The 25,648-nt window shown below is 52.7% G+C and overlaps 2 protein-coding genes across 2 annotated transcripts in view; both read right to left on the reverse strand.

Moving 5' to 3' along the window:
- Positions 1-3,509, reverse strand: part of XYLB (xylulokinase) — a 70,464-nt gene extending 66,955 nt beyond the window's left edge. The window contains exons 1-2 of the mRNA XM_066246085.1: positions 3,350-3,509; positions 1,325-1,407 (exon numbers count right to left, since the gene is read on the reverse strand). Of these exons, the coding sequence (XP_066102182.1) occupies positions 1,325-1,407; positions 3,350-3,406 (140 nt within the window). The 5' untranslated portion in view covers positions 3,407-3,509. The remainder of the gene's footprint in view (positions 1-1,324; positions 1,408-3,349) is intronic.
- Positions 3,510-7,577: 4,068 nt separating this feature from the next.
- Positions 7,578-25,597, reverse strand: LOC136314381 (solute carrier family 22 member 14-like). Its single transcript, XM_066245189.1, has 12 exons — positions 24,132-25,597; positions 19,167-19,252; positions 16,270-16,770; positions 15,845-15,948; positions 15,484-15,638; positions 14,569-14,737; positions 13,635-13,755; positions 13,296-13,393; positions 12,804-13,018; positions 11,164-11,272; positions 10,345-10,548; positions 7,578-7,932 (listed from the first exon to the last, which is right to left on the reverse strand). The coding sequence occupies exons 2-12, from the start codon at positions 19,248-19,250 to the stop codon at positions 7,845-7,847; spliced, it is 1,848 nt and encodes a 615-aa protein (XP_066101286.1). The 5' UTR covers positions 19,251-19,252; positions 24,132-25,597; the 3' UTR covers positions 7,578-7,844.
- Between the last annotated feature and the right edge of the window lie 51 nt (positions 25,598-25,648).

Raw genomic sequence — 25,648 nt, forward strand, 5'->3', positions numbered from 1 at the left:
TAGACCACATTCGCAGGGCTAGTGCCCCAGCCTCCTTCCTGCACCCTGACCATGCATAAAAGATCCGGGCTTCGTGGCCTTTCCTCCCCCTCTGCAGAAGTTTCTCTGATTGCCCCACCCTGGCCAGTTACCTGCAGCTGCTCGTTTAACGGGAGGTCTGGTGACAGGCTTGTCAGCACCTGGCTGGCCCCAGCTTTCCAGTATATGCTTCCGTGTTGCTGTTCAGGGGAAGCCCAAGTACATGTTAATTACGCCTCACGTTGGTGTCACAGCCTTTCCGAGACACAAGAACACCCCAGACCACACACCAGGGAACTGGACGCCTGGCCGGCCCTGCCTTCTTAGTCACAGAACTCATCCTCTTCATGAGACTTGGTTTTCATGTCTGTAAAATGGGGAGGAACTCTGTCCCGTCCACCTCACAACTTGTAGGAAGGCTCCAGGGAAGAATGATGGGTCTGGATTTTGGTGCCATTGTAAATTCTATTTAAATATACTGCTCATATAACCTAAAATTCACTCACTCATTCACTAATCTATTCATTCATTCAAAACAAACCTTTTTTTTTTTAAAGTGTGAACATTCTTTTTTATTATTTTTATTTTTTTAATTCATTTTTTAGAGAAGAGAGAGAAAGAGAGAGAGAGAGAAAGAAAGAAAGGGGGGAGGAGCAGGAAGCATCAACTCCCAACTTCTTAAAAAGTTAAACATACCCCTACCATACGACTTAGCCATTTCTGAGTGTTTCATTTCCAAGAGAAATGAAAGCTATGTCAACACCAACACTTCTATGTGAATTTCATAGCCTCTTTACGTATAATAATAAAAAAGTGGAAACAACCCAAATGTTTCTCATCAAGTGAATGGATAAACTAATTATGATCCATTCATACACTGGATACTACTGAGCAATAAAAATAGCAAACTACTGATACCTGTCACAACATGGATGAATCTCAATGATTATACTTAAATGAATTTTTAAATATCAGAGAGAAAAAGAATATATAATTATGATTCCCTTTATATAAAATTCTCAGCACCCAGCACAGTACCTGATGCAAAGTCCCAACTGGTCCCCACTACATATATGCATGAATGCAGGACTGTATGAATGAACGAAGGGATGGGACTGGGAAGGAATTGAGGAGCGCGCATTCCAGGCACAGAAAAAAAGCTGCTGAGAGTTCCACCAAGAGGACCACTCCTGCAGTTAGAGGAAGCCCAGACAGAGTGTTTATGAATGTAAAAGGTTGAGTGAAGACCCCCCAAAAAAACCAACCCCCCTACACATGCTCCGAAACATATACACTAGGTTCATACCCAAATTGTGGAAGGTCTCTGTCAAAATGTACACTGTCCTCGTAGAAGACATTCAGCTCTGTGTCGACAGCAACAACCTTCACCTGCAAGGCATTTGAAAACATGGCGTAGAGAAGTTTCCTCAGATTCTACACTGGTCCAACCTGCAGACTTCCTGGAAGGCTGGGGTGCATTGTCATAACCATGGCAACAAAGCCCCATGTGGGGACATACCCAAAGATTAAGTACAGTGAAGAAGCTAAGCCTGACCAGGCGGTGGCACAGTGGATAAAGAGTCAGACCGGGACACGAAGGACACAAGTTCAAGACCCCAAGGTCACCAGCTTGAGCGCGGGATCATCTGGTTTGGGCAAAGCTCACCAGCTTGGACCCAAGATTGCAGGCTTAAGCAAGGGGTTACTCAGTCTGCTGTAGCCCCCACGGTCAGGGCACATATGAGAAAGCAATCAATGAACAACTAAGGTGTCGCAACATAAAACTGATGATTGATGCTTCTCATCTCTCTCTGTTCCTGTCTGTCCCTATCTAGCCCTCTCTCTGACTCTCTGTCTCTGTCAAAAAAAAAAAAAAAAAAAAAAAAAAAGAAGAAGAAGAAGAAGAAGAAGCTGGGACTGAGCAGAAACACCTATGTAGCTCAAAAAATCACTCTGTCCACCAAATAGCCAAAGCCAAGGCCCTCTACAGATGAATATTCACAGATGAGCTGGTTCCTGCCCCTCGTCAGGAACCTGAAAAATCCCTGGAGGCCAAGAAGTGGAACAATTAGGGCAGGGGTCCCCAAACTTTTTACACAGGGGGCCAGTTCACTGTCCCTCAGACCATTGGAGGGCCAGACTATAAAAAAAACTATGAACAAATCCCTATGCACACTGCACAGATCTTATTTTAAAGTAAAAAAAAACAAAACGGGAACAAATACAATATTTAAAATAAAGAACAAGTAAATTTAAATCAACCAACTGACCAGTATTTCAATGGGAACTATGCTCCTCTCACTGACCACCAATGAAAGAGGTGCCCCTTCCAGAACTGCGGTGAGGGCCTGATAAATGGCCTCAGGGGGCCGCATGTGGCCCGTGGGCCGTAGTTTGGGGACCCCTGAATTAGGGTTTGGAGATGTCTCTAGGGACCATGTCTGCAGGGATCTGAGAGACCATGCAAACACCCCTAGGCTGTTCCCAAGCAGGCCATGTCCATGGTCCAGAGACATATACTGTCCCAATGCTGCAGACCTTCAAATCCAGGGGTACAGTTACTTTCCTAGATAGATGAGGAAACTGAGGGTTTGCAAGGCAATCTGACTCATCCAGCGTCCCACAGGACTTTATGGTCACGGACTGGCCTGCCTCCCTGGCCTGTCTGCAAAGGGAAGCCTGACTACATTGTATTGATTGTATTGATTAAGGGGGAGCGCCTTGGCACCCACACGAGGCTGGAAGGCAAATTTGACTGCACGCTTGTCTGCAGGGGTCCTGGAGGAAGGAGCACAGCCAGTCCACTGGCCAGCAGTGCTGGGCACGCCGGTGTAAAGGATGATACAAAGGTCATTTGTACCTTGTGCCCATTTCAGTTAAAAAAAAGTTTCAAGCGGTGATCTGGTTCCAGGTCACGGATTATGCCTGTGTACTCATCTGTACGGATGTCTGTCTGTTTCCCCATCTTACATTAGCTGAGTCCCTTCGGGCTCCTGTCACTCAGTGGCCAGAACGGCGCGCAAGCCCGCCAGGTCCCCAGGTGCCTCTGGGCACTTCCCGACCACAAGTCCCCAGGATCCACCCGCTGCGGGGTGGGGGGAGGAGGCCGTTTCCGGGAGGGCCGGGGTACAGGGCCGACCGCTGTCTCATCTCACCAGCGGGCAGCACTGGTAAGGCGTCGTCGGGCAGGGGCGCAAGTCTCGGAGAAGTCAGAGAGGGAGGTGCGCCCGCGGCTCGTCCCAGGTGACTCGGCACCGGGGTCCCGCCAGCCGGCTCAGCGACGCGGAAGAGGTGGCCCCGCCCCGCCCCGAACCCCGGCGGGCAACAGTACCTGCTGCGTGCTGAAGTCCCAGCCCAGGCAGCAGCGGCGAGTGCCGGGCTCGGCCATGGCCGCGCAGGGTCCTGCGGAGCGCTTGTCCGTCCTTCCCGCGGCGTGACTGTCGCCGCGCTCCAACGTCCCGAGACGATGGGCCCGCCCCTCACCCCGCCCAGTCCCGGGCCCGAGTCACCGGCGGCTTGCGCTCTGGCTCCGCCTGCTGGGCGAAGCGGGCGTGGACGCGCGTCCGGCTGAGACCCGGGACTTGGAATCTGTGCAAGAGACCTGATACCTCTGCGCAGCCCGCTCCCTCCCACATCAACACACCGTCCATTCTCCCCTTCCAAGTTTCAGCCAGCTTGTCCTTGCCTTTCTGGTGTCCTTGTGCTTGGAGACTTGGGTACTGGAACAGCTGTCCATCCGTGGTGGTTACTCAGGGGTCACAGGGAAGTATGCCCTGGAGCTGGAAGCACTGGGTTCCAGCAGGTCTTATCCTGACCCAGACAATCGGAGTGGTTCCCCATGTGCCACATCCCACCCATCTCTGTGTTTCAAACCAGAACTTCCGATGCCTGGTCAGGGCTCATTTGTTCCTGCTGTCAGCGGGTGTTGATGGCCTAATGTGTGCCAGGCACGGTAAAGGGGGGATTAGAACCTTCTCTTCTTGGAACTGAGGACACCTTCCCTAATTTCACCTTGGCGAAGGCCTTTTCATCCCATTGAGGAAGAATGACTTCTTCCTGAAGCTCTACCAACACCCCCCACCCCACCGCACCCCACCCCATCTCCTGGAACTTCCCAGCCCACCACAGCTCCTGATGCAATCCAATGGTCTGATCACCTGTCTCCCTCTTACAAAACTGCCCGCAGCTCGGATCTTTCTCTTGGCCAAAGGTCCCAAGGTCAACAGCACAGCTGGGCACAGAGCCAGTAAGTTTGACTCCAGAATCCACATTTAACTACTGAACAAGACAATTTGCTGGGCAGCCTTGTGAGAAGGCCCGTGGCAATATACAGCTGTTTCACTAAGGCCACGGCTGCTGGCTCTTCCTTCAGCTGCCTCACAGGAAGGCCTTGTCTGGCTCAGGGCACCTTTCTCTTGGGCTGTGGCACCTCTGCCATTCTGGTGACTCCTCCTTTATCTTTTTAAAAAATATTTTCTATTGGTTTTATTAGAGTGATATTAGTTATTGAAATATACAGGTTCCAAGCCCTGGCTGGGTGGTTCAATGCATAGTGTCGTCCCGGTGCATTGAGATTGGGGGCCCAGTCAGGACACATATGAGAAACAATCAATGAATGCACACCTAAATGGAATAACTAAGTGGAACAACCTGTTGATGCTTCTCTCTCTCTCCCCTCTTCTCTCTCTCTCTCTCTCTCTCTCTCTCTCTCTCTTTCTCTCTCTCAAATCAATGGAAAAAAATTTAAAAGTTATACAGGTTTCAGGTGTATGATTCTATAATACATCATCTGTACAATTGCATTGTGTTTTGACCAACCCAAGTCAAGTGTCTTGATATAACAGGCCTTTCACTGCGGTCACAGAGAAACTGGAGGTCTGAAAGCCCATCTGCTTACATAAGGATACCGCACGTCCACGACCTGATCCATTAGCAAGGAATGAAGGCAGACATCTTAATTCCTAATTGTCAGGGCCTCTCATGTTGTCTTCCTTGTTGATGTCCTGAAAAGGGGCATCCAGTAGTAGAAGGATTTTGTGGAACCCTTGGTTTAGACCAGGGGTCTCCAAACTTTTTACACAGGGGGCCAGTTCACTGTCCCTCAGACCATTGGAGGGCTGCCAAATACAGTGGTCCTCTCACTGACCACCAATGAAAGAGGTGCCCCTTCCAGAAGTGCAGTGGGGGCTGGATAAATGGCCTCAGGGGGCCGCATTGCGGCCTGTGGGCCATAGTTTGGGAACGCCTGGACTTTATACCTTCCTTTTGTCACCAGTCTCAGCTGGCTCCTCTCCTTATTCAGGCCCTAAATAGGCAAAGCCCACCCACACTAGAGGAGTCTCGTGATCTGATTTGAATACTAGGAAGCACACTCAAGCTGCTATGTGGAGAATGGGGACAAAGGGGGAGAAAGGAAAAGTTGGTCCAAATGTGGTTGCTAGAAGCCTGACCTGGGGCAGGGGTGTTAATGATGGAGACGAGTAGGTGGACTCAAGAGATATTTAGGAAGCTCTGGGGACTTTGTGAACTGAGAGAGGCAGAGGTAAAGGTAACGTCCAGACTTCTGGTTTTGGTGATCTGGTTAGTTAACTGTTGATGTATAACAAAATACCCCCAAACTTGGTGGCTAAAGCAGTAATATTGTATTGTCCCTCAGACATCAGCAGGTCAGTGTGGGTGAGCAGATGTAGGCTAGGATCTGTTCAAGTGGCTCTGTTCCATGTGTCTCTCTTCTTTCTCTTTCTGGGGCCAGCAGAGTACTCCCAGCATGGACCTCTCATAAAGCAGCAGAGCGTAGAGGGCCAGGGAAAGGTGTGAAGCCTCTGATGTTCTAGGCTTGGAAATGGCATCTGCATTTCCGCCTCTCTGCCACCAGCCAAAGTCTCATGGCCAGCCCAAAGTCAAGTGGCAGGTATGAGGCCGTGGTGAGGGTGTGACGCAGGAGGGGTGAAGACCTATGGGCACAGCCTGGGCTTGGCATGTGGAAGTCCCAGGTTTGATTCCTGGCCAGGGCACACAGGAGAAGTACCCATCTGCTTCTCCACCCCTCCGTTCTTCTTTCTCTCTATCTGTCTCTTACCCTCCTGCAGCCACGGCTCCATTGGAGCAAAGTTGGCCTGGGCGCTGAGGATGGCTCCATGGCCTCTGCCTCAGGTACTAGAATGGCTCCACTTGCAGAGAATCACCCCTCTAGTGGGCAACCCGGGTTGATTCCTGTCGGGATCATGTGGGAGTCTATCTCTCTGCTTCCCTGCTTCTCACTTTAAAAAAAAAAAAAAAAAGAACTCTGGCCACCAGTGCAGTCTACCGCAGGCCACTACCAGATGGGGGTGGCTCTATTCTATGAGTCAGGAACCTATACAGAATATTTAATAAGTCACTCTTTCTTCGGTGGGATCAATTCCAATTTCATTTCTCTTTTTTTTTTTTTTTTACTCAACTGCTATATTGTTCATTTCTAGTCTTTATGAGTGTCCTTCTCCATATTCGTGTCGTAGGAGTTATATCACCTCTTTGAACATTGTGAACAAATGTCCAGTCCTTCTCACAGAGCTCCATCAATCGAAGGTAAACCCTCCAGTTTATGGCTTCTGCCTGCGTGCCAATTGTTTTCTCATGTGTTCAGTCATTCTGCAGACACATATCTTATTCAGCAAGATTCATTTTCACTAGAAAAACCTATCAGCCCCGTGCAATCGTATAAATCGGAGTTCTTATGATTCCTTCACCTTCCAGCCCTGCCTTGAAGGTATACACAGTAGGACTGTGAAATCTGTCCTCTGCCTGCACTGGAGCAGAAAGAATACCCAGTGCAGGGTCGGGAGCCTATGGCTTGCAAGCCAGGTGTGGCTCTTTTGATGGCTGCATCTGGCTCGCAGACAAATCTTTAATAAAAAAAATAATGTTAAGAATATAAAACAAGCCTGATCTGTGGTGGCGCAATGGCTAAAGCATCGACCTGGAATGCTGAGGTCGCTGGTTCAAAACCCTGGGCTTGCCTGGTCAAGGCACATATGGGAGTTGATGCTTCCTGCTCCTACCCTCTTCTTTCTCTCTCTAAAATGAATAAATAAAAATCTTTAAAAAGAAAGAATATAAAACATTCTCATGTATTACAATCCATTCATTACCTACTGCTCATGTTCATTGTTGCAGGTGGCTAGAGCCAATCACAGCTGTCCTCTGGGACAACACCAAATTTTTATTGGATAATGCATAATGTACACGGGTCCTTGTATGGCTCTCACAAAATTACATTTCAAAATATGAGGCGTTCGTGGCTCTCTCAGCCAAAAAGTTCACTGACTCCTGACCAGTGGATGCCGGGGCTGGAGGGTGTGAGCAGTGTCAAGGTGTCCTGCCCCTGCCCACTCGTGGCCCTCACAGACGTGGCCTACTGCATACCCCTTCCAGAGAGCTCCTTGCTGTCCCCAAGAGTTAGCTAAAGACATTAAGGACTCTGGATGAGCCTGTCCGGCCCACAGTTTTCTGGGCCTGGGTCTCTGGATTCTCCAGACAAAGCCAATTTGGACCTAGCCGTCTCGATTCCAACAGGGTATCTTTATTAGAATACATCACACCTTGGCTCCCCACAAACAAGCCATTTTTGGATCTTGAGGGCTGACTCCGGAGCAGGACTGACTATGGCCCCCAAGCTGGACTAGACCCAGCATTTGTGGCCTAAAAAATCTAAGACCCCAAACCCAGCCACTCAACTCTCCCCGAGATTGACTGAGAGCCTGGCCCTCAGTCATCCTGTCCGGCTGCGGTCTCTTCTTCGGCCTGCAAAGACTCAGTGTGGAGAGATTCTGGTATCAAACTCAGCATCATGGCTTTGAGACCGGTGTTCTTCGCCTCTCCTCAGTCCCATCATGACGTGACTCATTCTCAGATACCCGATCATGGTTCATGTCCCTAAACAAACCATTGGAGAACAAGTCATGATCTGTATATTTCAGAGCTGAAAAAAAGCAGCAAGTCTGGGGCAGCTCTGGCCATAACTGACTCTGCATTCTTGAGAGCTAGGGCTTTTCCATGCCTGCAGGTCCCCAGAGCTGGGGCTTTCCCATGCCTGTAGGTTAGGAGCCTGTGATGGACCCTCGCCTCTATGACCAGGCCACTTTCTTCTCCTGACCCTGCAGTCTGTCTTCTGCATCTTTAAGGTTCTGACTGCTGTCTTTATCACTAGTACTTACTGAGCACTTGCCACATGTCAGACACAGTGCCAACCATTTTATGTACGTTCAATCATCCCAAAACCCCGTGAGACAGGAAGGCGAGGCTACACGTTTTTAAACTGTCTGTGCCTCAGTGTCCTCACCTGTAAAATAGGAAATAGTGATAGGACCTACCTTGCATGTGGTTAGGATGAGGTGTGAAAACATGTGTATAGAACAGGATCTGACACGTAATAAACGTTTTACCCTGCCTAGGCTGGTTGGCTCAGTGGTAGAGCGTTGGCCCAGCATGTGGATGTCCCAGATTTGATAACCCATCAAAAACACAGAAGCGACCGTCTGCTTTTCCCCACCCCTCCCCTTACCCTATTTCTCTCTCTTTGCCTCCCGCAGCCATGGCTCTAACGGTTGGAGCAAGTTGGCCCTGGGTGCTGAGGATGGCTCCATGGCCTCGCCTCAGATGCGAAAATAGCTCAATTGCCGAGCAACAGAGCAACTGCCCAAGATTGGCAGAGCATCGCTCAGTAGGCAGCTTTCCAGGTAGATCCTGGTTCAGAGAACATGCAAAAGTATGTCTCACTGCCTCCATGCCTCTCACTTAATAAAAAAATAAAAATAAAATAAAAGTTCCATACCTACTAGCAATTGTTAATACTATACCATCATTGCATTTTGCAAATGAAGAAACTCAGGGGTAAATGAAGACTCTCACAGGTATTGGGTAACCTCCCTGTGCACATCTAGGAAGCAGTAGAAGAGATGGAACTCCAGGCCATCTGGCTCAGAGCCTGCGATCCTAGCCTGTGCTCCTAACTACATGCTATTACTCTGCTGCATTGCACCTCCTCTCTCTACAGTGCAAAGCCCAACTCACATGTCACTTCCTCTGTGAAGTGTGCCCCAACTCCCCAGATGAAAGTTCCTCTCTACTGGGGCTCCGGTATGTCCCCCAAATCCCTCTGTCAGAGGCCATCAGTGATAACTGTTTGTATATTTGTTTCCCCATTAACTACGGCTTGCTTAAGACTAAAGACTTTTTACTTCTGACAGTCCGACCCTGACAGTGCCAGTGAGAACTTGAGGAAGGAGGGAGGACAATGGTGTGGAGGAGGAGGCCCGAGGCAGTGACCTCTGTAGCACGAGCAGAGGCCCTGGAGGACATCAGGCAGCCTCTGCCCCTCACTGTTGCCCAGGTCCCCTCAGGTCCAGGGAGAGAGTGATGTACTATGTTGGCCCAAATCCCCAAAGTGATGGTTCTCCCAATCAGGACACAAGTGTTCTCCAGGGGGCACTTAGGAGACCAGGGCTAGAAGTGTCCATGGAGGGGTTGGGGTAGAGCCAGGTTCTTGAACGGCATTCCTGTGCTGCTGAGGCCGAGAGGCCAAAGTCATAAATCAAGACTGGGTTCACTGGCATGCAGAGGTCCCGGGTTCGATTCCCACCAGGGAGAAGCGCCCATTTGATTCTCCACTCCTCCCCCTCTCCTTCCTCTCGTCTCTCTCTTCCCCTCCCACGGCCGAGGCTCCATTGGAGCAAAGATGGCCCAGGCGCTGGGGATGGCTCCTTGGCCTCTACCCCAGGCGCTAGATTGGCTCTGGTCGGGAAAGAGTGTCGCCCGTGAGGGGCAGAGCATCGCCCCCTGGTGGGCAGAGCGTCGCTCCCTGGTGGGCGTGCCGGGTGGATCCCAGTCGGGCACATGCGGGAGTCTGTCTGACTGTCTCTCCTCGTTTCAAGCTTCAGAAAAATAAAAACAATAAAAAAGACTGGGTTCAGATAGGAAAGTACTGAACAGTAGAAGTACTCAGGGAGATGATGCCAACCCAGTGTCCTTTGCCCTGGCAGGGCAGGAAGCCCAGGGCATCTGTAAGGCAACCCGCCAGTCCAGACAGGCAGCCAGGAGGCAAAGAAAGTAGAGGACCTGGCCCCTGCTGGGTCAGAAGAACCAGGTGGAAGAACAGAGGCTGGGCTGGATAAAGTTGGGTGGCAACTTTACCCAGCGCCCAGGAGAGCTGGGGAGACTGCTATGGACACAGTGGCTCCTGTATCCCAGGCCCTTTGGACAAAGGGGCAAGATGGACACACTGTCAGTGCTGAGAGCTACAGAACCAGGCCTTGTGCTGGCCAGAGCCCAGGGCCCTTACACACCTACCTTGTCTTCAAGACGTAGTCCTCCAGGCTATCAACAAGGGGCTGCCCATGCGTTTCCGGAATCATGGCGCAGAGGAACAAACCACTGATGGCTAAGAGGCCGCAGACAATACCCGGTAGGGAACTGACTCTCTGGCCAAGGAGTGCCAGAAACAATATGCCTCCAGTCGCCCAGGCCATGGTCACCAGCCCCAGACCTGTCGACCTGGAAGGAAAGGTCAGAGCTTGTCCGGGGGACCTGATGGTCCCAGAGGCGGGGTAGAGTGGAAGCAGCAGCCCCTCCACTCTCTACGCCCTCCAGACTCTGCCCTGCCCCCACTGCCAGTGTGACCTTGGAGAATGTAGTTCTCGTTGATTCAAAGTGGGAAGTAATTTTTCTGGGCCTACTTCATGGGGTCAGGAGTGGGAGAGATAAGACCCAACACTGAGGGGGTGTACAGAGAGACGGCGCAGGGGAGGGCACTGTCGCCAGCAGCGAGGTCTCAGGCAGTGAACGGCCTGGGACTCACAGCGACCCAGACAAATCTCAGACAGTCGATGCCAAGCTGGAGTCAGACTGCCCAGGGCCAATGCTACTTCTGTCTCTTGCTCTGTCTGACCTTGAGCCAGTGCCTTTACCTGTTTGATTTCGTTGTCTCAAGTATGGCTAACGATGCTGTTTGGTAGAATTTTTGTGTAAGGGTTAGCTGGGATAATCCAGTAACCTTCTCAGCACGGTGCCCATCACCGGGTGAATGCCCAATCTTAGCTGCTGCAATCCATCTTGTTTTTGTCCCACCTCTCACCCCCCTCGGTCCGTCCCCCCCCCCCAGGCTCGTACCTGAGGACAGTAGGGAGGAGCTCGGCAGTGTAGATGAACTCCACAGCGATGGAGGACTGTATGGTGAATTCTCCAAGCAGGATCATCAGGAGCTTTGCGGATTTCAACTCTGTGGTCAGACAACGTGAGCGCCTGACTGTGGGGTCACCCTGCCATCAGGCCCGGTGGGGGAGGCCTCCCGTCGGCTCTCCCTGGGTCTCTCTCAGAAGGCATCTCAACCGGTCACCCCCACCCCACCCACACCTGGTCAGCCGACTCAGATATTCAGTCAGTGGAGGGTCAGCCTGCCAAGGCCCAGTCAGACTGGGAGTTAGAAAATCTGCAGCGGAAGAGTTGGCCAGTGGGTCTGGATGTCCCGTGGGGACCCATGTGGCCTCTCAGGCCACCGTCTACTATGCTGGACTCAACCCCCACACCTGTGCCAATAGGCTCTCTCCTGTCTCCCACATCCTCACCCAGAGGCAAGGCCACCAAGGAGGAAGAAAAGACCCAGGAAATGCCATAGCTCAGGCACCTGTGTCCCTGCTCACTGCCCTGAGGCCTGGAGTTCGCAGCTCCTCCTCTGTCTACCTCTGCTGGACCCGCCCAGCCTTCTCGCACTCCCCACTTCTGGTCCAGCTTTTCTTGGCTCTGGGATGTAATCACAGAGATCTAGTTTTATCTAGATGGGATTTTATTCCTAGTTTCTCTCACACATTCGCGAGTTTTAAACATTTGTGCTTGACTTATCACAGACCCACTTAAAAAAAAAAAAGAAAAACGAAGCAAAAGAAATTCAACAACAAAGTGGTTTGTCCGTTCTGTTTTAGCCAGCTCACACAGCCAACAATCCCTACAAGAAAGGTCCCACTCAGTCAAGAAGCTCACAGTTCCAGCCCAGCCCCATAGAAAGAGAGGGAGCCCCCTTGAGGCAGATGCTGGACACAGCAGCCCCAGCTCAGCCTTAGCCCAGGCCCCAGCAGCCCTGGGGGTTCTTATGGGTAGCGATTGATCGGGTGAACACCTGCAACTTAATGTCCACATCCTCTGTCCGATCACTTGGTAGCCCTGTGATGTGACCTGGGAATAGTCAATGTCCCTACGGTTCTGTGAAATGTTGAAACACTCCCTCCAACTTCCCATCTTTAGTTCTGAGCCCACAGGGTACTAGGGCAGCGTACTCCCCAGGGAAGGAGAGGTCCCCATGCAAGAGCAACTTCTGAGACTTAAGAGCTATCCCGCACGCATGCAGGCTTTAGTGGGCTCTGCTTTCCTGGTGAAGTTACAGCTTAACTCGTATTTCCCAATCACAGGCTACAGATGAGAGGCCCAGGGGCGGGACAGTAAAATGATTGTTGACGCATGTGCCCCCATTGAACCACCAGATGTGAGGTGGGTTGGAATCGATGGAAGGTTGCCCACTCTCCTGCCTGCACAGGAAGTCCTCTGGACAGCACGCCCTCTCCTGGGCCTCTGAGAGCTGTGAGCGCCCCGACTTGGACCCTCCCACCGCCGGCCGGGGATGGCAATGGTCTAGCAGTCAGCACTGGCTGTTGGCCTGCAGGGCCAGTGCAGGGGAGGTGGGCTTTGGGTGCAGAAGGCTTGAGGGAGGGTTTGACAGACGGCATGGGGGGACGTGCTTTGGGAAAGGTGGGCTGTACCTGAGAGGAAGTTAACGGCAAGCAAGCTCATGAAGGTGCCTTGGAAAAGAGTCACAGCCATGCTCCACTTCCTCCCAATCTGCACCAGGAGAAAGATGGCGCACAGCCGGGCGGGCACACCCAGGATGCCATGAACGATCTGGCTGGTGTAGAGGTTCACGACAAACTCGTTCAATGTGAAGTCCAGCATCATAAAGGTGTAGCCAGTACTAAAGCTGGAATGAAGAGGAGGGAAACACTCAGAGAGAATAGGAGACAGAGAGACAGACGCAGATGCACACACGCGACACGCGGACGGGGCAAAGTGTAAAGATGGAAGCAGAGGAGAGCGGGCAGGGTGGGAGAAGAGAAATATGCACGCGTCTGGGAACTGCGGGCCAAGCCAGGGCCCGGGGGGCCTGCTCCCTTGCAGCCTGGCCACACCCCTGCCTTCACCAGAGCTCCAGGCAGGCAGGGCTGTTTGCAGTCCCAGCCGGCCAGCCCTATACTCACCACACACAGGACATCGCCAAGGTCACCTTCAACAGCTGCCTATTGTTGTAGAAGTCTAGGAGTGAGGCGTCAGTCAATGGCTCTCTGGGTACCTTTAGCTATAGGACAAACAGGATCAGCCAGAGGCAGGGTGCAGACCCCAGCTTGCTCCAGGACACACAAAACCAGCTTGCTTCCCTCCCCCCTGCCCAGTGCAGCCTGGTCTCTGGCCTTCTCCTGACAGGATTTCATGTTGCTGGGGACACCCTCTGGGCCAAGGTCTCACCTACAAGAATGAGGAGGGAAGAGGTCCTTCCCCGGCCCCCTGCCTGGCTTCGCTCTGCGTCCGAGGCCTCTTACCTGGTCCAATAGACTTGAAGGAATCTTCCTGTTGTTCACAGCAGCCGCATAGCGCAGCATGTGCTTGGCCTGCTTCATCTTCCCTTTCACCATCAGCCACCGAGGGGACTCTGGGAGGATCCTGCATGGCAAACCCCTCCCTCATCCATCACTCCAAGATGCCCCAGAGACCGAAATGGACCCCATTCCCGCCTCCATGGTGGCCATCCCGTTCCAGCCTGAGCTCATTCAGATGTCGGAGGCCTTGGAGGTGGCCATCACTCTGGAGGTGTCCTCCTTCTCTCCTTGGTAGTCATCGCCCCGCCCTTGACCAAGCCACACACACGCCGCACTGGTGCTCGGTGCCACCCTGGCCACACACTGCCTCTGCCCGCAGTCTCTTTCCCCTCTGTCTACTCTGAAGGCTCTCTGCTTTCTATCTCAGGGTCATCCCCACTGGCCCAGGAATGCCGAGGGCACTGTCCTGCACACCCATGCCCACACCCACGCTTGGAGCCTCATTCTCAGAGGTGGGATTTCAGCCCAACACGGGGAAGGAGTCCTTTCCTAGACAGCCCCATTTTTGGGGCCCTCCTAAAAACTCCACGGCCCCCTGCCACATCACAGGGGCCACTTCGCGGTTAGGAAGGACAACAGAGTCTTTGTCAGCCTCAATTTTCCTTTTTCTCTATCTTCAATCCTGACCATTTCCCTGACCTTGAATCTTGCTATATGACACTATCCCTTCTGGTTCTCTGACATCTCCTGAAGGGTATCCTCGGAGGAGGGGCAAGCTGGGGTCCAGAGGCTCTGCCCCTGGCTCTCTCTCATCTCATCCACTCATACTTTCTCCGGGGAACATTCTACCCCTTCAGCCCTCCAAGGACCCTTCCCACCCCTCAACCTCCAGTCCTCCGGGCCCCACCCTGTGCACGCCCAGTGCCCCTTTGCTTACCAGATATAGGAGATGGTAAAAAATATAGGTGACGCCCCAATCAGGTACAGCATCCGCCAGTGGGAAAATGTGTAGGCAAGCCCAGCCAGGTACAGGAACCCAAAGGCATAAAAGCACTGGTCCAGGACGACGGCGTGGACCCGGTGCTCCCCCATTAGCCACTCAGTCACTGTACAGAGGCCAAGAGGACAGCATCACGGTCAGCTCAGGGTCCTCCTGAGATGCCCAGCCCTGCTTGAGACAGTTCAGGCTGAGCAAAGGTTCTTTTGCCTGCTCATGATCTGCCCTATGTCCAGAGACAGCCTTCCAAAGCCAGGAGGCAGAGTGCCTTTCTGTCCTCCAAGGCACAGTCCCGGCCCCTTGTCTGACCTCCCAACCACAGCTATAGCCTCCGGTCCCTTGTCAGCCCAGCTGCTCCCTGTCCACCTCTTGCCTGACCACATGCCCGTCACTGGAAGGCCTGCTTCTGGGCCTCGTGACTGCCAAATGGAGAGACAAGAAATCGCTCTCCTTTTCTTTGTTCTTAGTGCATCTGTGCTTTCGCCACTTTGGTCGAGCCTGTGTGGAGGAACCCGATCCCTCTGGCCGGGCTTTGGGGTCTCCTGCCAGGGAACCGTGAGCACATCAGGAGATGGCAGCTGTAAGGCTGAATGAGTGTGTGGGCCCTTCTTCAGGGCTTAATAACTGTAAGGCGTGGGGCAGTGGGTGGTGTATCAGGAGTCGTGAAAGGGGAATGTGTAGGGTGGAGGTGGTCAGAATGGAGAATGAGGGTGGAAGGGCCGTCTGGGCACGGATTCTCTGCGCCTCCAGGCAGCCTGGAGTGGAGGCTCCTTTCTGTACCACAAGCGGGCTTGAGTCTCAACTCCATTCTGCAGGTTTGACCATGGCCCCCTTCCGTGCGAAGCTCAGACTCACCTAAAGATAGGCTGCTGAGGCAGTAGCCCACCAACGCCTGGGACACCATGAAGCGGTAGATCCGATACTGCTGAAAGGTACTGACGAAGGCTGACCCGAAGCCGAAGATCATCATTTCCATGACTGACAGCAAGATGGTAGGATAGCGGCCAAACCTGAGGGCATGTGAGGGGGCTGCTCCAAGTGTGTAGGCCTCCCCGTCTGGCCCCAGCCGGATCCCTGGGGCCAGGGCCTGAGCCATCCATGGACCTCCAGAATGCCTCTCCCCTCGCCTTCCTCAGCCCCAGACTCCTCAACTCTGAATGCCCACGAGGAGGAGGCAAGGGCATCCCAGGGACCGGAAGAAACTTGGGAGACTCACCTGTCACTTAGGGTCCCGAAGACGAGTGCCCCCACCACGAGGCCGGCCATGAACACGGTCTGCTGAGCTTCATATTTAATTTCCTTTGCACACACCAGGTCAAACTGGGAATTATACGTAAGGTTTGGCCACAGGCCTCCACCCCAGGGTCAGCCTTCTGGGTCCAGAGGCTGAGCCTCCTCCCAGGGTGGGCCTTCAAGCACAAGGGGCTTGGGACGGAGACAGGTTCTGTGTGCATAGCCTGCCTCAGCTCTGTGACCTCTGCAACAGGGACCCTCGTTTCTGCCCTGGCCCTTCCTCTGCAGGGTGACCTTGAGCCAATTGCTTCCTCTCTCTGAACCTCAGTTTCCGCCCCTGACTGGTAACGGTGAGGGCATATCTCTGGGCCTGTGGGGTAGCTACACACAACTCAGGACAAGGCACACCTCATTGACCAGCGATCGTGTCTTGCTCTTGGGATAGACCCAGCCATCGCTGCACGATTGCGTTTGGTTGAGGCCAAACTGGATGATGGAATCCAGATCCCAGGACACAGGCAAATACATGTTGCAGGTGTCCAAACTGCCATTGGCATGTCGGGGCAGGGTCAGATTCAGCTGCTCGTCTTCTGACAGGTTCGGGCCCACTGCCAGAATCCAGCTGGTATTGCAATAGGCCTTCTGGGCTGAGAACACGAACATGTCAATAAACATAAAAAAACAAGACAGCAAGTAGGGTACAAAGCCTAGGGCCACCAGGGTCCGCTGGAATGTGCCAAATCCCCCCACTGCATCTAGGACACGGGCAATGATGTCATCCTTCGTGGTGCTGATGGCCCTCAGCTCCGTCCTCAGAGATTCGGACTGGGGTTGCTCTGCAGCCACACTGAAGTTGTTGGGAGCATTCTGGGTTTTGAGCTCCACTCTCAAGTTGTCCTTGCTTGCCATCTGTTCAAAGAAAGGACACAGTTCAGTCTCTACTGACACCACTTCCTAGACATCAGGGGCTGCTGTGGGAACCCCTGGCTAGAAATTAGCCTCTCGGCTGGAACAGTTTGGATCCCAAACAAGCTGCGCTCGGTAGTTCCCTTCTTTGCTTCAGAAGTTTCTTAGTTAACATAATTTGTCCCCCATTGGCCCACCCATCTCTATTTTTTAATGCTTTAGGAAATGCTGTGCTAAGTCCTCAGGAATTCTGCTATAACTTTCTCACAACTTCAACTTTTTTTTTTTTTTTTTTGTATTTTTCTGAAGCTGGAAACGGGGAGGCAGTCACAGACTCCCGCATGTGCCCGACCGGGATCCACACGGCACGCCCACCAGGGGGCGATGCTCTGCCCATCCGGGGCGTCGCTCTGTTGCGACCAGAGCCATTCTAGCGCCTGAGGCAGAGGCCATGAAGCCATCCCCAGCGCTGGGGCCATTTTTGCTCCATGGAGCCTTGGCTGCGGGAGGGGAAGAGAGAGACAGAGAGGAAAGGGAGGGGAGGGGTGGAGAAGCAGACGGGCGCTTCTCCTGTGTGCCCTGGCCAGGAATCGAACCCGGGATTTCCACACGCCAGGCCGACGCTCTACCACTGAGCCAAACGGCCAGGGCCACAACTTCAATTTTTTACACACACACCAAGGCACTACCTGTCTGGCGAAAGAAGAGTTCTCCAGGGAACAAAAACCAATAATCCTCTCCTCCCCGCCCCTGCCCTCAGATCTGCATCAGGAGTGGCCAGAGCAAAGCCCAGGGTGGTGGCTGGAAGCCATAGCCACAGAGGTGGGGAGCCAGGGCTGGTGTCGGGAGGCGCCTAGACAGTAGGATGGCATACCGCAGCATAGCACCTAGCCAGCGGCAGCTCTGGGGAGGCGTTAGGTGGCAACACTGACTGTAAGGACGCTACCTGGAACAGCAATAAGGAAGGTGGGGAACTAAGTTGAAATCTCTGCTTGGAGCCAAAACCCTGAGCACGGCTGAAGAGGTCCTGGATTAGGGCAACCCTTGGCTACCCCCTGAAGCAAGCCTGTGCTGAAGGAAAGTTTCTGTAAATTATGCCCACAAGGCTCCTACAGATTAAGATGAAGCAAAGCTCAAAACAGAAATTCTCAAACACATGAGAAGGCAAGCCATTCTGAGTCAGCAGAAACAAGAAACTATAGAGTGAGACTGAACTCATGATTTTACATTGCTGTACAACACGTGTGTGGATGCACTTTCTATTTCTGTGCACTGAGATAGCCTAAGAGCAGTGCACGTTCACAGCGGTGGTCACAGCTGGTACTCAGATCTTGGTTTCTAAGGACACGAACCAGGCTTCTTTGGAGGAGTGGTGGATTTGAGGGTTGGAGCAGAGAAAGTACAGAGGTCTTATGTTGCCAGAGGTAAGGAATTGTCGCCCAAATGACAGGGTGTACCAAAAGGACAAAGGAGCCAAACAGACAGAGTCACCAATGACCAAACCTGAGACAGTTAGAGCAACAAAATAAATGATGATTGCAATAGATAACCCATTAGACAAATATATCTGAGTCCATGCTGATATAAATAAAGAACTGAAGACATAAACAGAAGAAAAGGAAAAATATAATGTTTATCTCAATAAAAATTTGTAATTATGTGAAAAGAAATTTTAAAAATAAAAGAATTCAGTAAAAGAGCAAAAAAACCAAACCAAAACAAAAAAAATGACCATTTTCTATATATGGCATCTTTTCCTCCATGTTCTTTAGGAAAGATTTTGGATAATGTAGTGAGGGCCTATACCTGGATAAAGGCCTGACACCTATTCAAATGCTAGAGTTGGTCTCCTTAAGAAGATTGAAAAGAGAAAATGGATGTGAACAATATAACCTTGTTTTGAAATCTGGAAACTTATTATGTACTACCAGCACAACAGCAAAGTAAACCAGAACTATAAGCCTGGCCTGCTCTAGGCCTTGACAGGCAGTGAACACAGGAGGGTCAGTGACTTGCTCCAGGTCCAACCGCCAGCTCTAGCGGCAGGATTCAGGGCCAGGCCCGACCCCAAAGTCCACACCTTTGTAAAACAGCTGTTTGTCCAGGCTGCCGCCCACCAGGCCGGCTCTCCACCCAAGGAGCACACACTGTATTCGTCATGGCTGCCAAGGGAAAGAGGGAATCTTGGAGCCCAGGGATGATGGATAACTCAATGGGAAGAGTTCAAAAGCTAGAGTCACTTAGGAGTAGGAAGGGATTACTTTGTTCAACTTGGTTGTCTGATGTTTGGAAGATCAAATGAGACCTGTGTCTCATTTGGGAACTCAGTCTTAAACTTCACCACCATGTTGAGCAATCCCTTGTTACCCGGATGCTCATTTCAATCGGCACTTCCGTACCTGTGGGTTTCCCTGGCTTGCCTCTGCCGTTGGACCTGTCAGTGTAGATTTCCTCAAAGGATCACTTGCTGCCAAGCCAGTCATTCCTAAAAAGAAACATTTTATGTGTATTTTATCACAATGAAAATGGTATACAAATACATATGTGTAAGACATTTGTGAAAAATAATTATAAAACTTAAATAAATATGTTAGGGAAAAAAAACCAGAGAGGTGTCTCAAGGTCATGAATTAAAGCTGTTTCTTCTTCCCCATATTAATCTGCACAATCAGTACAACAACTCCTGTCAAAATCCCAAAGATATTGGTTGTGAAATTTGTTCAGATAATTCTAAAAAATTTTTTTTAAGATTTTGTTTATTGATTCTTAGAGAAAGAGAGACAGAGACAGGAAGGGAGAGAGATGAGAAGCATCAACTCGTAGTTGTGGCACCTTAGATGTTCATTGATTGCTTTCTCATATGTGCCTTGACTGGGGGGCTCCAGCAGAGCCAGTGACCCCTTGCTCAAGCCAGCAACCTTGGCCTCATGTGGATGATTCCACACTCAAGCCAGTGATCCCACACTCAAGCCGTACAAGCCTACGCTCAAACCAGCAACCTCAGGGTTTCAAACCTGGGACCTCAGCATCCCAGGCCAACACTCCATCCACTGAACCAAGACAGGTCGGCAATAACACACTAAGAATATTAGAAAAAGGAGCCCAGATGCCCATTGACAGAAGAATAGATAAACTCAGGGATGTTTAGAGAGTGGACTATAACACAGCAGTGAAAACAAATTCATTTCAGCTACATCCATTACGACTTGACAGGCTATGGCTGGTTGAGGATGAGCGGGACCCTGAGCAGAGGAACGCGGGCAGCCTCCTCCGGAAGCTGGACAAGGCAAGGAAACAGGTTCCCCCAGAGCCTCCGGCAAGGGAACAGCCCGCTGACACCGTGACTTTAGCCCAGTGAGGCCTATTTGGGACTCTTACCTTCCGAACTATACAGTAATACAGGGGTCCCCAACCTTATTTGGGCTACGGACTGGTTTAATGTCAGAAAATATTTTCACAGACCGGCCTTTAGGGTGGGACGGATAAATGCACAAAATAAAATTATGCGACCGGCGTGAAAACTGTTGTGTTTTTACTTTTTTATTATTATTATTATTATTTTTTTTTTCTGAAGCTGGAAACGGAGAGAGAGAGTCAGATAGACTCCCGCATGCGCCCGACCGGGATCCACCCGGCACACCCACCAGGGGCGACACTCTGCCCATCAGGGGGCGATGCTCTGCCCCTCCGCGGGGTCGCTTTGCCGCGACCAGAGCCACTCTAGCGCCTGGGGCAGAGGCCAAGGAGCCATCCCCAGCGCCCGGGCCATCTTTGCTCCAATGGAGCCTTGGCTGCAGGAGGGGAAGAGAGAGACAGAGAGGAAGGAGGGGGTGGGGGTGGAGTAGCAAATGGGCGCTTCTCCTATGTGCCCTGGCCGGGTATCGAACCCGGGTCCCCTGCATGCCAGGCCGACGCTCTATCGCTGAGCCAACTGGCCAGGGCTAAAACTGTGGTATTTTTAAATATAATTGTCGAACTTACGAGACAAGCGTCAAGAGTGAGTCTTAGACGGATGTAACAGAGGGAATCTGGTCATTTTAAAAAAATAAAACATCATTCAGACTTAAATATAAATAAAACGGAAATAATGTAAGTTATTTATTCTTTCTCTGCGGACTGGTACCAAATGGCCCACAGACTGGTACCAGTCCGCAGCCCGAGGGTTGGGGGACCACTGCCATAATACACGGGTGTTGTTTTAAGCTACTAAATTAGCAGTAATCTGCGATAGCAGCATCAGGACAGCAGTGCAGGGTGAGTGTGTGTGAGGGTGGAGCGGGCGGAGGTGGGCAGAGGAGACTTCCCGGCGGGAGGGAGAGGAGGAAGGGAACCTTTGCTCTCCTCCCAGAGAGTTGGCTTTCAGTCCTGGAGCCCGCTGTACCCACTGTGCCCTGCAGGCCTCCTTCAGGGACCCCCCAGCATCCCCTGAACACCCACACGGGTGTGACAGTTTGCCAGGACCTGAGACACTTGCTCCCTCTACTGACCCCACAGGTCCCCTGCCAGGTAGACAGGCCCCAGGCAATTGGCTCTCAATGTACAAGAGAGGAAACTGAGGCCTAGAAAAGTACAGCCCGGGGCACCTCTGTCTGAGGGCAGGAAATGGCCAGATGCCACCCTGGAGAATTCACACTTTCCGTGCGGGCAGCCTGCTCCGTCCACACACGCCCCGCAGTCTTAACGGGTTCTGGCAGGCTCCTGTTCACCTCTGTGCTGAGAATGTGGCCTCACAACAGCCACCCTCCACACCCTCCTCGTCCCTCCGTCCTGGAGACAAAATCACCAGCCAAGCCAGGGCCCACCGGACCACAATCCAGGACCAGTAAGACCGTTGGCAGCAGAACCTTTATGTGTTCCGTTGGTGGCCAGTAGTGTCACATGGGCAGGGATGTCCGTTGGGTGGGCTAGGAATGATGAGGAGCAGCATTCTACTCCAGGGGCATAACTGCCTGCAGAACCTGGGACAGAATGGGGCAAGGCAGGATGGGAAAGTCTCCACGGGAGCCAGCTCCATACCTTTGTGCAGACTGTTCCTGGCACCTGGAGCCCCTGCCTTCCCGTTAAGGGTCTCACCTCCACTGGGGAGATTCTCCCATCGGTCCAGACAGAAGTTATCCATCTTCATCCCCACGCGTCAGGTGGGGGTGGTGGGGACAGTCAGAGGGGGAACCGGCCGAAACTTCAGCGGCGCCCAGACCAGGGGGCGGAGGTGAGGCACGGCTTTGGCAGGGAGGACCCAGCAGTGGCATTGCGACTGCGCAGGACAGTCCTGTCCCTGCAACCGAAAGGGAGGAGGCTGTGGAGGGAGGAGGCTGGGTGGTGAGATGGTGGGGAGCTGCGTCGGAAGGGCTTGTCCTTCTCTGAGAGGAGGCAGAAGGGAGGGGTGCAGAGCGTGGTGAGAAAAGGCACTGGTGGGAGCAGGAGGACCAGCTGACCAGAGGCATCGGGTGGGAATGCTGGGCGCAGTGAAAGACCCCGTGGAGACTGATGACCGTCAATTTACAGAACAGCCTCACAGGCAGGGGACCCTCTCCAGCAGTGCCCAGTGGGCTAGGGGCCGGGAGAATGAATGTAAATGTTTGGGCTCTTCGGCTGATGTTTGCGTTCAACCAGAGAGTGAGAGGGATAAAATACAAGGTTTTGGACACAGAGAGAAAGGATCCTTATCTCTCAATAGAAATTAAAGTGCTGGTTACCTCTTCAAATCTGAGGACAGAGGTGGGGAGGCAGTAATAAGGCCAACAGACCACAAGGGCCCAATGAGGCTAAGGACGGCGTTGTGGACTGAATGCCGGTGTCCTCCCTCAGCCTCCCAAGTTTATATGTTGAAGCCTTAGCTCCCAGTGGTATTTGGAGCTGGGTGTTGGGGAGGCGACTTGGGTTAAGGAGGTCATGAGCATGGGCCTTCCTGATGAGATCAGTGGTAGCTTTGTAAGAAGAGAGAGCTCCTTCTCCCTCCACCTGCACGCAGAAGAAACACTGGTGAGGGCACAGTGAGGTGGCTGACCGGAAGCCAAGAAGAGAGCCCTCATTAGAACCTGCCTTCTCTTCACCTGGCCTGCAGTTCTCTGCCCAGACATCCAACCTCGGGGGTGCACACGAGCTCAGCTGCCTTGTTAATACCCCAGGGCTCCACCCTCTTCACGCATGGCACCCTTCTGAGGTTCTGGGGGCAGTTTCATAGCTTCAGAGAATTGTCCACCTCTGGGTTCGGTGAGCTTCCAAAGGCCAGGCAGGACACCTGGGCTCCCCCGACAGGTGAGTGGGTGTGTGGGCAGTGAGCGAGGCCAAGTCCAGGGGTCTATGAGTCAGGGCCATGCTCGAGAACATGCCCAGCCCCGTGGCTGGCAGCGCCCGATGGAGTGTACCCTCCTTTACTATCTCCTGGGACCCTGGGGGCAGATTGCTGAAGCCCCCTCTGCCTTTCACACCAGGCCAAGATTCAAGTCCTTGAGGACTGGTGTTAAGGGGCCATAAAATCATCCATTTAAAAATGGGAAGCCTGGGGCCTGAGTAGAAAGACCCTTGAACTCAAACCTCAGATGGGAGTCCTCCCCTAACCCCCCCCAAACAGACCGTAAGATGAGTAATGGGCCCACTGCCAGCATGTCCCTGAATTGGGGTTCCTCTGTGCTCACCCACACCCCAGGGAGAATTGTCCCAGCCCAGCTCTGGCCGGCTCCTCTGGGTCCAGCCGATCAGGGCTGCCCGACTTGTCCCCTGAGGTCTCAGCAGCACCCCTCCCTCTGCCCAGACTGGAAGCCACAGGGCTCTGTACTCTATCCAGGGAAAGACCTTGCTCCCCAGTGGCCCATAATCCCTAAGCAAAGGGAATCTCTGCAGAATGGCCCAGAGGCAGTAGGTGAAGCTGCATTTATGCCTGTGTCAATAAAGGGCTCCTGTAGGTCTCTTTCCAGGAACAGAGATCACTGTGCCAGAGGGATGCAAGTGTCCACATCCTCCAGCGGGACGAGGCCTTCAGCTTTGGAACGGCCGTCCCTCCGATCCTCTCCGGGTTTTTCATTTCCCATCTTGGAGATATCAGCCTGGGTGCCACCATGGGTCAAGAAAGACTTCTCAGTGTCCCCAAGGGAAGACTGCAGCTTGGAACTCTGTGATTGAGTTCGCAGCAGGAAGCCCAATGGGACTTTTGTTCACCACTGAGAACTGAGAGGAACAACCGTCCATGTGTTCCAGGGAGAGTTGCTGGACGCATCTATGTGGGCGCACAAGGGAGGAAAACTGGGCCAACAGCTGCCTCCACCTCAGGTTCCATAGAGAAGGGAAGTTGAGGGACGGAAGTTCGGACAGTGCTGCCTGTGACAAGGAGAGGCTGGAACCTTTGTCTCAGGATGGGGGGTCACCTGGGGACACATTTGCAGGCTGGACAAAGGAAGGGGAAGTCCCCAACCAAGCTCCTCTTCCACTGCTGGTGGCACAAGGATGTATGGTATTCCCGTGGGCCAGGTAGGGGCTGGGCCAGGTAGATTGCCCTGAGGGACTGCGCCCCAGAGGGCCGGCTTCTAAAGGAAGGAAGGCCAGCAGTGAGAGAGAGGATGCGGGCAGCTGTGCAGGGCACAGGCGCCACAGAGCGTCCCGTGGTGAGTGGCGTGTCCACTGGTCACAGCAAGTAGGTGCTGAGAAGATCGCTGGACAGAGCTGACTTCCAGATGCCTGAAGGAGTGCTCTGACCGCTGAGGAGCTACCAGGACCCCGTCAGAACTGCCCTGGCAAGCGGCCAGGTTGCAGCTCTCTGTGTTTCTTCCCCTCGCCCAACCTGGCCCTTCAGGACCCAGAAGCAGCAGGCTCGGGAAGAGGGGAGGGGCACAGAGAGGAACAGAACCCAGGGCCCCTTGGTCCCTGAGCCACACAGGTTAGGTGTGAGCTGGGTGCAGCCCCGGGACAGAGGATCTTTGAAGAGAACAAGACTGAAGCTCCTATTTCCACTGGACGGAGACTTCTCTGGGCAGATCCAATGTCCCACAGGGCCCCTGCCTTGGCCACAGGGGCCTGGTGCAGCCGCTAGAAAGCAGCACCGCCTTCCCTTGGCCAAGCCTCTCCACCCTCCTGCCCGGGGAGGGAACACAGCCTCGCTGTTTCCACCCCGACTGCACACACTTGGAAAGGCCCCAGCGCGGTGTCTGTTCCGGGTCTGACTGTGTTCAGAGGCGAGGCGGGCCCCAGACTGAGGGGGTCAGGGCAGTCATACCCCCCAAGATTATCAGAGAACAAGTTGAGACCAAGACCCTCACCCAGAACAGGGTGTGGAGTGTTGGAGACTGCAAGCTGACAGGGTCTTTGGAATTTAGATTTGTGGGGGACAAAGAGGTATGGGGGACAGGCAGGAAGCTGACAGGGTCCTAGATGCCCATCCCCCACCTCGCCCGCCTGACTAAGTTGCAAAAGGCTAAGCTCTTCCCTACAACCTCTGACTGTGTGAGTTGGTAAAGGCAATTTACATGCCCTTCTCCACACCCCCATGTTAGGTGCGAAGGATTGTTCCTGTTGTCCTATCCCCTATGTCCCAGAGAGACTGGGGGCAGTTTTCTCTTTACGCTTGGTTTTGTGAAGTTAAGATGTTATGGCCTGACTTGTGGTGGCGCAGTGGATAAAGCGTTGACCTGGAAATGCTGAGGTCACTGGTTCGAAACCCTGGGCTTGCCTGGTCAAGGCACATATAGGAGTTGATGCTTCCAGCTCCTCTCCCCTTCTCTCTCTCCCTATCTCTCTCTCTCTCTCCCTCTCTCTCCTCTCTAAAAATGAATAAAAAAAAAAAAAAAAAGATGTTATGCATGGTGGGGGTTTTCTGTACTGGGGAGAATTCTTGGGTTTTCCTGGGAAATGTGACTTTGTCTCAGAGCTCTCTTTCATTTGCAAATGA

This window comes from Saccopteryx bilineata, chromosome 10 (assembly GCF_036850765.1).
Source record: "Saccopteryx bilineata isolate mSacBil1 chromosome 10, mSacBil1_pri_phased_curated, whole genome shotgun sequence".
Classification (NCBI taxonomy): domain Eukaryota; kingdom Metazoa; phylum Chordata; class Mammalia; order Chiroptera; family Emballonuridae; genus Saccopteryx; species Saccopteryx bilineata.